The following is a 12466-nucleotide window of genomic DNA, read 5'->3' on the forward strand; positions in this document are numbered from 1 at the left end:
GAGAATGGCCAGACTGGTCAAAGAAAAACTTGTGGAAACATGCCCTATAGCCTAATAGAGGAGTTTTGTAGTAGGCTACTGAGCATGCACTTAAGATGCAGGAGTCAGGTGGAACATTACAATACAGCCCTCAGATGACCTGAATATTCTTCATGGCATGTTGTGCATTGCAGAACATTGCCAAAAGAATGTTTACACTTGGTCCGTATTGGCTAGAAGCAGCTCAATTTCATTTATTTTTCCTACCATTATTCACATTTTCATTTGTTGCTTTTTGTTCCTTTTCTTTATCCCTTTTAATATAACATCAATAATTCTTTGTATATGGCAATTTATGCTAGGAGTTACTGGTCTTTGCACATTGTGTAATTCATGGGAGGTTAGTATATACCTCCTGGTTCTTTACATTTGCCATTTTGTACTGAGGAAGACGTCATGCAGTATATGCCCAATCGTTGGTCTTCTCGGTTTCATTAAACAGTATCTTATGTTTTGTTCTGAGCTCCTCATGCTCCAGTATTCCTTATTTCAGGCTAGTCCTCGTGAAGCATGATTATCCTGGCTGTTGAGCACCTTTTTCAATCTCTTCTCATTAACTGGCTTGAAGCGTACAGGTGTTATTTTTTGACAAAACAGGCAGTTTAGCTACACTGATACAACTGAACCTATTGATATTCCATAGTTTCATTACTAAAGGAATTTATTTGTATTTAGATCTTGATTAATAGGCATCACTAGCAAATATTACCTTGTAAAGTTTTACAAATGTAACACTCGTTTAAGACTTGCTAGTCAACCAAGCTTGTTAGCAAGTCCAAAATTATATGAAGATGGCAAAAACTCATGGAGAGATGTGTCCAAGTGTCAACATTCCTGTAGGGAATATTAAAAAATAAAGCACAGACCAGAATAAGTTCCGAGCTGGTTAATGCTAGTCTATTGCTGGGTTTATGCTGCTTGTGGAAATAGTTGTGCTTGTAGACCAGATCAGGCAAGCAGGTAATGTGGCATTCATACTTGCAGACCAACCAGGTCATGCTAGATCAGATAGTTCTGGTGAACAGCATAACCATCTTCACTACAGTTCTTATTTGTATGTAAGTCAATTCTGAAGCCAATCATGATTGTAACATGCAAGAATTATCACTATGCAGTTTGTGTGGTCTCAAACCTATGTGTTTCTCCTCACACCCTTATAGCTAAAAACAAACATCCCACAAATAAATAAATAAATCGTAATATTGTGGCAGGGAAAAATACTGCCCGTCAGAAATGTCTAATAACTAATACACCCCATTACATTTTGTTGTAACTTTACATAGAAGTTATTGAGAACAGGAGGGGAGGATTCCCGGTGTTCCAACTACTTTAGTGTTGCCTAACCTCTTGACAATTAGTGCTAAACTAGCACCAAAAATGAAAACCGAGCTGAGTAGTGACATTCAAGTCGTGTATCTCCAGGGAAGATAACGAGCAATTTCGTAAGTAGGCCTACCCTTCAGTCTGGCACGAGCTCTGCAAGCGACAGTACATTAAAGCCAATGGCAATTTTCCCCAAGTCGTTTGTGCACGTTTGTATGAAACATTATACGAGAATAAAAAACAAATTAAACTGACTTTAACTCTCCAGACTCATTTTTCTTGGAAGCAAATCAATGGCGAAGAGATTTTTGCAATTAAAATAAAGAAACGTTTTTCATTAAGTATAATTCATGCATAAATATTTCAGCACGAAATCCGCACGTAGGCATACGAAATGACTACATTTTATTTTGCAACAATGTAGCGTTGATAGAGTACAACAGCGATTTCAACACTTGCCTTCTTTGCCGATGACGGATAGCCTTTGAACTTCTTGGCTGCCCTCTGAAACGGCATTTTTAATAGCTGCGTTCTGGCTGACATCCACGGCCAGGCATGGTCTGTTGAGGGGTATTTTAACAGAAACTGTCGCTTTTTTCCTTCTGGTGAGCGTGGATGAAACGGTGCCCATGTGGAAACCCGACTCTCCGGAAACTTGTAAATAACATGTGAAGCCCAGCTTCAAAACCGAAATCCGAGCAGAATTTGGGTACAAAAATGATGTTTACCGGTGGCACTGTGCTGCTAGAAATCATATCAATACTCGAAGTAGCCTAATCGCTTTTTTTCGCGTCGCCTGACCGACAGCGAGCATTTTCAGCTGTCGGTTGACCAATAATTTGTCTTCACAGTGATTGAATCTTGGCTGGGTGGCACCCTAATTCATTGCTTGCTCTTGTGTGAAATATACTGACGCAATACACCTTTCTTTTATTCCTACATAATCTTATATTTTTAGATATTTTTGGTAATCCAGTGGAAGAAAAATATACTTTATCAAGACGTTTCACCAGTGGGCTACAGGACTTTAAAAATCTTAAATTTAATCTCTATTTTATTTGATCAGAACGAAACTATTTACTGCCGCAATGGATTCGTAATTGTATTGAATATTCATTATATAAACAATTTTGATGACGATAGTAAACATAGCTATCTTCTGAAAAGGATGTGAAACGTTTAAACCGGAGATAGGGGAGACCTGGGCACCAACTAACATTGCATTATTTGTTGGATGGATTTGTTTTCACTTATGCATTATAGCAACCCGCTTCTCGTCGCAGGGCGATTTGAAAACTTCATCAAGAGCTATTAACAAGTCTGTGTTTTAACACCATGAAAGTAATGTTATTTCACCAAAGTGTTTTTTATTTTTTAATTTATTATATATATTTTTTTTGATTAACTGATGACGTGTGAACGCCACAGACTCCAAATATACGTAATTTAAATGACTGCCTTGTGGGTCATAGTATAGTTTTGGCACGTCACTAGCAAGGAGAGACTGTGAGCCTTGTAGGAGTACAACTAGTACAGCCGGGGCATGTTGGAATGCTGTGTTCCAACATACCCCCAACTATTATAAATTAATCAGCCACAATAACCTTTAATATAAGGTTGTATATACCATGTGTACCATGCTCTTATTCGGTCCTATTTAGCACTCACTCATCCATTTCTTCCCAGACATTCATTACATATTAATGTTGCCATATGCAGTTAGTATAGATCCAGTGTAGACCATTTCTGCAGGACAATTATCAATGGTTAGAAATGGTTAGAAATGCTGGATTCACCAACCTTTGACTATTAAAACAGCATTTTTAGTCAATTTTCCGACATTTCGGACACTGTGTAAACTTGCCCCATAGTCAGGGCATGTTGTAACAATTTCACTCCCACTACTTTCAGCTGAACTGTAATCACCAGGAATGTCCTAGAACTGTACTGATGGTCTATAGTCATAGCAAAGACATGTATCTTCTTTCTGGGTGAAAATAATATTTGCTCTAGTCTATATGTGTGTGTATATATTTTTTAATTAAGGGAAAACCTACAAGTGTTTGGTTTGGTCTCACCTACAGTGCGCTGGAATGAAGACTGTAAAATTGTGATAATGTGCAAAGGCCCATGAATAGAAAGTTCTAGCGAGTAAGTATTACATCACTCAGGTTATCCATTTGTCTCCCTACAGTGCATTTTATAGACATGAAATGAGAAACAAAATGTGTCATAATGTACACCATACTAAGAATATAATAATAATATAGGTGTGCAATATACTGTGGGCTCCAGAATTATTGGCACTCTTGATAAATATGCACAAAAATACTGTAAACTAAAAAATACAACTGTTATTGTCATGAGCTTTATTTTATTTTTTTAATAAAAAACTTATTTCCCCCAAAAAAACAGGTTTCACAATTCACAATTTCACAAAAATGACAACGAGAGTCTTTTCCAATAATTTGTGATATGGTTAGAGATCACATACTGTTGTGTCGTATTGTTGACCTTTCCTCCATGCAGAACTTTGATCCTCCACTTCAGAATCATTGATATCTTTGGGTTTGTGCTTATGGACACTTTAGTTTAGAAGTTTTTGATGACATTTAAGTCTGGGGACTTGGATAACATCACTGAACATGGGTGTTGTTTTCACTTAATCTGTATGGATTTTGATATTTTGTGTCAGTATCATGGGTGGCATGGATGGTGCAGTGGGTAGCACTGCCGCCTCACAGCAAGGAGGTCCTGGGTTCGAATCCCGGTCGGCCGGGGCCTCTCTGTGTGGAGTTTGTATGTTCTCCCCGTGTTCGCGTGGGTTTCCTCTGGGTACTCCGGTTTCCTCCCAAAGTGCAGGTTAGGCTGATTGGAGAGTCTAAATTGCCCATAGGAATGAGTGTGTGAGTGAATGGTGTGTGTGCCCTGCGATGGACTGGTGACCTGTCCAGGGTGTACTCCTGCCTTTCGCCTAATGTATGCTGGGATAGGCTCCAGCCACCTGCGACCCTGTTCAGGATAAGTGGGTTAAGATAATGGATGGATGGAGTCAGTATCATGCTGGACAATCTACCTACGACCAAGTCTCAGCTTTCTAGCAGAGACGATCAGATTTTCTGCCAGAATTGCCTGGTACATGGTTGAATTAATTGTGCCATTTTTCATAAATATTGCCCCTGGACCACTTGACAGCAAAATATGCCCAAAACATCAATGACCATCCTTCATATTTGACAGTAGGTATGAGATTCTTCTCCTTGTATGTATTCCTCTTTTGCTGCCATTTCAATTTTGGTCTCATCTGATTTATACTTCACTTTCTTCCATTCATACGTCCAATGATGTTAGGCAACTCCAGATGCTATTTTATGTTTATTGTGCTAAGTAAAGGCTTTCTTAATGCCACTCTTCCAAAGAGTTTGTTTGTATGGAGGTAGCATTTTATGGTTCTTTTTGAGACTTGGTGACCGCAAGATGCAACCAATCTCTGTTATTCTTCAACCGGGATCCTTGGGTTCTTTATGGCCTCCCTCACCATCTTCTTCACCATCCACTGGGAGAACATGCAGCTGTGTGCTCTTCCTGGCACATTACATATTTCCATTACATATTTATGTATTTCTTTGTACCCATTAGCACACTTGTGATGGCAAATTACCATCTGTCTCATCTGCGTAGAAAGTTAAAGTTCTTTGGATTTTCTCATGGTGATGGATGACAAAGTGATTTTGCTTGTTTGCCACCTCATTTTTCTACTCTAGTGAAGCAGGAAGTGATGGAATGACAGGATGTAGTTCCCTGTAGACTGAGATGAACTAAACTAAGTAAAATGCTATTGCCAATTGAACTTTTTTTTATTATTGCCAATAATTTTGATACCTATGGTTTTCAGAAATAATGAGATTACTGAATCGGAAAAGAGACATGAGAGTAAATGTATTGAAATAAAAGTGTAAAGTTTTCCTATGTGAACATATATAACATATAGATTATTATCTGTGTTGTTTGTTTTGCAGCTTTTTTTCTTCATTTTTATCAATCATTCTGGCTGAAATGGACAATCTGAACACATCATTGAAACAATTTAATTGGTTGCTATGCACACTGTTTGCATTTGATTTGTGACAATGGACAATGGTTGGATTGAAATATAACCACTCTTCCTTTTTATGTTTATTTGCTTTATTTTCCTTAATGCCTTGTGGGTGGAAACAAAGACTTTTTTGTACGTAACTACCCCTCAAAGAGTTAGTATGTGGTGTGCCTCAAGGCTGCTTGTTTTCATATCTGCCAATAGTTTATCCCCCGAGTACATTGGTGACATTCTGAATGCTGACTCTAATCTACTAGTACTTCAAAAAACATATGGAGATGCTGCTTTCAGCTCCTATCAAAAGGCTTTCAAAAATATGTTAAATTGGTGTAGCTTGTAGTGTTCTTAATAATTAGTCTACATTTTATACTGATACGTACTGTGTAGGGCATAAGTACTGAGACCATGGCACACTTTTTGTTCTTTTGGTTCTACACTCAATTGGATGATAAATGAAACAATGAATATGAGGTTATTTCAAGAACATTTTTCTCATCTCTGGAATTTCTTTTGATCATGGCATTCCAAACATATGAATATGTCAGAATTAAGGCAGTTCTGCAAATAAATGTGGGCCAAGATTCCTCCACAGCTGAGGGCATTTACAGTATATCCATATCGAGTGATCCATGTAGGAATTACACTCTTTTCATTTCAACCCCCCCTCTGGGGTCCGAAAGTAATTTGACAGTTGACTTCTCAGCTGTTTCTGATTAGTCAGGTGTATACAGTACAATTGCTTCCTTCATTCTAGCCTTTTGATTGTCTTTTGAGTCTGGTATTGGTGTTTGTCAACATGATGATCAGAGTTGGGCCAATGACACTCAATCCATTATGAGACTGAGAAATAAGAAAATAAAAACAGGCCATAGGCAAAACAATTGGCTTGCCAAAATAATCTGTTTAGAACATAGTCAATAAAGAGAGCACAGATGAGCTCAGTAATTGCAAAGGGGCTAGTAGGCCAAGGAAGACCCCAATAATTCTCACCATAATGAAGACAAAAACCCCAAACACCCCTCTGACAGATCTGAAACACTCTTCAGGGAGCAGATGTGGCTGTGACTATTCTCCACAGAAGACTTCACAGATCTACAGAGGGTACACTGCAAGGTTCAAACCACTAGTTAGCTGCAAAAATAGAATGGCCAGGTTACAGTCCGAAATAATAAAAAATAAATGACACTCTCTGTTGTTATTCTGTAGGAGCATTGCCCAAGAAATGTCACAGGAAAAACCCACACAATTACTGTAGCAGGAAGTCATTAAACTAAACTGTACATACTCCAGTAAACAATTGAAATAAATACGTATACAAATATACCATGGAAATGTAGCAATACTGTGGGGTTTTTTTTATTGTCTCTCTATTCAAAACACTTTCAATGTGCTGCTGGACATTTGTTTTTTGTTTGTAACCTAAAACATTACATTCTTTGAAAAACCTCAGTAGAACCATTAATGTGGAATATAACAAATATGTAGCTGCTAATGCAAATAATAATTTCCATAAGGCCATTTGTTTTGTTATGTCATTTCCTAATTTCAATGTAAAGAATGTGACATTGAGTTTATTGATTATGTTAGAGACATAAATCCATTCATATTTTATTCAGACAAATTCAGGAGGCACACTTTCATGCATTAACCAAACTTTAGAACACCTCCTGTCCTGGACAGAATGGATGAATCCAAAACCATAAGCTCCACCATTCTAGGACAAAAACTGCCATCTCAGCAGAACACATGTACATAAAAATAAAGCCATTCTGAAAATAAATAACAATTCAGCAAATTACAACCATTCAGAACAGCATTACCTAAGGAACAGCCACTAAAAAGCAAAGAATAAACAAAAGTTTACATTTTAAAAACAAAAACCTTACTATAACTCACCAAGACTATTTTTAAAAAATGCCACATAAACTATAATGGTTAAATTGTAATGAAACTGTGGAAACGGTGGAAATTCTTAATTAATTTTATATAATGTGCTTTAAGACTGTTTGCATGTTTTAAGAAAGATTATTTATTTTTAAGGTCACAAATAAGATCATTATTTAATCTCAAATACAAAATACAAGACATTTGAGTGCAATCATCTTTTTAAGTGACACAGGGTAAAACAAAGTCAGGACAAATCTGCAACAAAAAAACTTAAGGCTTTTTAGTGTAAATTGTGTGTATACAATTCAATGAAAATTCAATTAATACAATACTCTCCATATCTACCAGGTATTGTTACTTAAATGCTACTCCCACAATTGAAAAAGTAAAAAATAAAATAAATCCAGTGATTTGTCACTGATGAGAAGAACTTACGCATGATATTTAAGTATTTTCATTTGAACAGCCCAAAGAAATTCACAGCTACAGGGTAACTCTGTGGTCAGACTTGAACCAACATAGGCCTACCACAGGCTAGCCCTCTGAATTTTAAACAGTATGAAATTCACTGCCAAATATTTCCATACATTGAAATGCTGTTCAGGTGTGGGCGACACCGTTGATTTGTAGTTCCCCTTGTGGTCTATATTTTTTCAACTGTTCAAGAAAACCTGGATTTGGACAAATAGCTGACCTTGCCACTTTCACAGCAGCAAAGGCATCATCAAAAGCCAGCCCATCCTTTGACATCAGGTATCCGATGACTACCGCGGCAGAGCGAGAGGTTCCAGCGTTACAGTGGACCAGCACAACTCCTTTCTGAAGGGCAGAACAGACAAACTAAAGGTTACTTCAGTATGTGTGAAATACAGTATTACAAAGCCATGCATCCCAGAACAAAAATACGTATATTACCCAAATACTCATCCGCATCAGAGTTTTTATTCTAAGGAAGTCATTGCGACAATTTACCCGCTGTCAACTGTATGGCAACAGCAATTACGCAGTGCTATAGCAGCTGAATTGTAATAGGCTACTGTAACTGATATTCTGTCAAAAAAGGCTGTCAAATACCATTGGAAAAACTAGAGAGCACAAAGGTGAAGGAATGGATTTAGGTTGATGCCACGCATCATGGTTTCAACGACTTCAGGGTGATGCCAGGCATTGTGGTTTGATTAATGCAGCCTTAGTCTCTAACGAGTGTCACAGGTTACGTTGGAAGTAAAACAGTGAGAGGCTGCCCATACTCATTTTACAACAGGGTGGAAACTTATCTCAAATAGGCATTGTAACTATGAACCCCTGTGAATTTGCATCATGTGGCAGTGTCAGGTTGTTTGTGACTAGCTCAGCGGTTTGGTAAAGACGCTGTGTGACAAACAATGGCCAGTAGTGATATGATCTTTCTACAACGCGCTAAATAATGCATCGCGAAAACTCAGCATTCATTATTTACTACGCTCTGCCGATACCAAGAATAAGGGATGTGCATCAGTTAACTGCGTATCAGACAGGCAATGTACTAAAACTGAATACACTCAGGAAATTACTTTAACAAGACAAAAAAAGTTTGGTTCATATAACGCAATGACGAGGGGAGCTTTGTCCTTGATCAGACAGAAAGAGATGGATGTTGTCGTGCTTTGTTAGATAGTAGCAACGTGATATTAAAATAAGCAGGAGAACCTAACACGCTTATTAGAAGCGAAAATATGTGCGCCCTAATTAGCGCAAGTAGCTTTCCATGAGGACAAATTGTATGGGCATCTCTGTGGGGCACAATGCAGAAATGTGGGACGACAAAAGCACACTTTACCTCTGATTTGGCTTTGTCTATGAACTCGAAGCAATCTTGGAAATATGAGGTGATGACAGTGTCCGGAAGATCCAGTATACTCAAAGTTTTATAAATAAATAGGTCTGCAAATGCGTTTTCGACACCATATGCAACGTTCAATATATGGGAAACCTGAAAAGGAAATTAAAGTTTAGTTTGAAATACGAAAACAGATCTGCATGGAAACGCATTAGTGGTAACTAGACTTCAAAAACAGTTACTTCAATTAATGAATTAAACTTAATTACCTTAAATTTCCTTAATGTGCCGAAGTCTTGGGCAGCGTCTTGCGAGGCTAAAACATGAAACACAATTCTAAGCAATGTGCCATTTCAAAATTGATGTAACTAGAGATGAATCATAGAATAGCAGCCTATAACGTGTATGTATATCTAGCCGCAGTTCAGAAAATAAAAGTTCAGCTATTGGTCCTGAGATGCACGTTGTGACTCGATTATCTGCGATTATTTTATCTGAGAGTATATGGGTGTACACTGTACAAGACAATGCAGCCAGGCATTCAAATCATTCAGCCTCACCGAGCAGAAGATAAGGCTTAATAACGCCAACTTGGAGATCCCAGGTGTTGTCTTGAACATATCCACAGGCAGTCCCGGGCTGCACGGTATCTTCAACTACATGCACGGTGGAACCTTTCCATGTTTCTATGATCCTCCTCCCACTTAATGTTGTCACCCGGGTGCATTGCTTTCTCAAGTTAGTCTTGGAAAACGATTTAATTTCCTGCGCAAGCGAATGCATTACATGTGTCTCTAAGTTACAGTCCAAAGCAGGAAATTGCTGTAAGATCCTTTGCGGCGAAGCTTCCCTCCGCAGGTGGCAAATGCTGCTACTTCGTAACTATCTTCAGTGTGCGACCTGCACGGTATCCACTAATATAAACCTGCTTTACCTGCAGAGTGAAAAGCAGAACTGTAGTCTATCTGTGGAACGGAGTAGCATGACAATGCCATCTACAGGTTTGGAATGTAAGATCTCTCACACGTGCTTTCGTGAGCCACATACTGAGGAAGTGGGATCGTTGAGAATGTATCGCTTGGGAAAAATAAATAACAAAGCATGTTTTATGGTCGAAACCTGATAAATAATTTTGACATTATGGAATGTAAGATTTTAGAGGAGCAAATATATATCAAATTATTCCAGGTTAACTGTATACTTGTCATGAGCCTAAACAGTTTTGTGTATGATTAACATATGTTTAAAACAGATGTTTATGTTTACAATGGTTGGCATAGGTCATTGCAGAGGTTGTATGTTATAAACAGTCCCATGAGAAAGTATTTGCCCCCTTCCTGATTTCCTCTTTTTTTGCACATTTGTCACACTGAATGGTTTCACATCTTTAGACAGAATGTAATATTAGACCTCAAGGGAACATGAGTAAACATAAAACTAAAATGAGTAAACTAAAACTTAAAAATGATATTTAATTAATTTAATCAAACACCCATGTCACCCTGTGAAAAAGTAAATTACCATCTGTAGTGCAACCAGTTATTGAAATTGACCCCTTAATTTCAATAACTGGTTGCACCACCTTTAGCAGCAATAACTGCAATCAAACACTTGGGCCATTTCTGAAACAGAAAGTGTCCGAAATCAAACACTAGACACTATATACACTCACTGAGCACTTTATTATTTTTTTACACCCACTTATTAATGTGATGATTTAATCAGCCAATTGTGTGGCAGCAGTGGAATGCATACAATCGTGTAGATAGGGGTCAGGAGCTTCAGTTAATGTTCACATCAACCAACAGAATGGGGAAGAAATGTCATCTAAGTTACTTTGCACATGGAATGATTGTTGGTGGCAGACAGGGTGGTTTGAGTATCTCAGAAACTACTGATCACCTGGGATTTTCACACACTAGTCTTTAGAGTTTTCAAAGGATGGTGCAAAAAAAAAAAAAAAAAAAATTCCGGGTGAGCAGCAGTTCTGCCGACTTGCTAATGAGAGACGTCAGAGGAGAATGGCCAGACTCGTCAAAGCTGATAGGAAGGCGACAGTACCGCAAATAACCACACATTACAACAGTGGTATGCAGAACAGCATCTCTGAACACACAACGCTTCATAACTATAAGTGGATAGGCTACAGCAGTAGAAGTCTAAAAAAGTATAATAAATACCTAATAAAGTGCTTGGTGAGTGTATGTATACATTCATTTGGCATACATAAAGCAGATTTTATTTTCTTTGAAGGTGCAATAGGTCATTTCGGACTCCTAACGGTCAAGAGAGGAATTGCAGCAACAAACAACCTCAAACCACGACACTGTTCCCACAGTAATATAAAGCGTTATTATACAGTTCAGTGTTCTCGTGCACTGTTTTGGAAAGCTGACATTGACAAACGCAGCAGAGCCTGCCGTCTTTTCGTAGTGTCCAATTGAGAAAATGTTCACCGTACATGTGACTTTATGAAATCTTGACTTTGGTGTGCTACACAACACTATTCATATCTTTTGTCTTTTTTAAGTTTTCACTTTAGCTAACCAACTATATTGTGAGCAAGCAAGGTATTTGGCTATGTAACTAGCTGGCTATAAGTAAGATATGATAGTCTACCACAGACGATGCAACTGCAACTTACAGTTTGAGAGAAATAAAGGTTTTGCTAAACACGGATGATTTAACACGTAAAGGGATAAAGGGAACATGCCCAAATTGTACTCCAGACAAGCGATAACTGAAGCTTTATACTATTGCTTACCTAGTTAGAAAACAATACCAGTTTGCATAGCTGCCAACTCTCACGCTTTCGGCGTGAGACGCATTTGCATGTGCGTGTGGAAACAGGCAAATGCGTGTGTCTCACGCCGAAAGCGTGAGAGTTGGCAGCTATGAGTTTGCTATCAGTAACATCAAGCAAATTAGCTATTACTAGTTAGCTTCCAGAATCTACAAATATCCACCTGAGGCACAACGCTTGCGCACTATGCATCGCTACTATGTTCAGATTGCCTATATTTTATCGTAAGTGGATATTTAGATATTTGTACATTTGTCAAGCTAACTATAGCTAACTTGCTTGTTGCTACCAATAGCGAACTAGTATGGTTTCATAACTAGATATGTAGCCTTCGCTTGGATAATAAGCAAAATATGCACCAATTGGCTGTGGCAGTTAGAACCCATTTTCAACCAATGAGCTTGAATTGTTGTACAGCTAGACTATAAACACAGGCAGAGGGTCAGTCAACATGTCAGTGAGCCTTTTGCCATAATAGAAAGGATTTACAATGGTCTCG

General features: G+C 38.1%; 1 protein-coding gene across 1 annotated transcript; it reads right to left on the reverse strand.

The window, feature by feature from the left end:
* Positions 1-7092: 7092 nt before the first annotated feature.
* LOC133125053 (dual specificity protein phosphatase 19-like) lies at positions 7093-10041 on the reverse strand. The gene is made up of 4 exons (XM_061236751.1): positions 9725-10041; positions 9434-9480; positions 9165-9317; positions 7093-8164 (listed from the first exon to the last, which is right to left on the reverse strand). The coding sequence occupies exons 1-4, from the start codon at positions 9945-9947 to the stop codon at positions 7946-7948; spliced, it is 642 nt and encodes a 213-aa protein (XP_061092735.1). The 5' UTR covers positions 9948-10041; the 3' UTR covers positions 7093-7945.
* Between the last annotated feature and the right edge of the window lie 2425 nt (positions 10042-12466).

Source organism: Conger conger, chromosome 3 (genome assembly GCF_963514075.1).
Source record: "Conger conger chromosome 3, fConCon1.1, whole genome shotgun sequence".
In the NCBI taxonomy this organism is placed as follows: domain Eukaryota; kingdom Metazoa; phylum Chordata; class Actinopteri; order Anguilliformes; family Congridae; genus Conger; species Conger conger.

Bases quoted from the DNA above. Each gene is read 5' to 3' on its own strand.
- LOC133125053 (XM_061236751.1), bottom strand. From the start codon at position 9,947: ATGCATTCGCTTGCGCAGGAAATTAAATCGTTTTCCAAGACTAACTTG. The intron at 9,318-9,433 runs GTAATTAAGTTT...TTTCCTTTTCAG, and splicing joins GCACATTAAGGAAATTTAAG to GTTTCCCATATATTGAACGT. The intron at 8,165-9,164 runs GTAAAGTGTGCT...TCTGCCCTTCAG, and splicing joins TAGACAAAGCCAAATCAGAG to AAAGGAGTTGTGCTGGTCCA.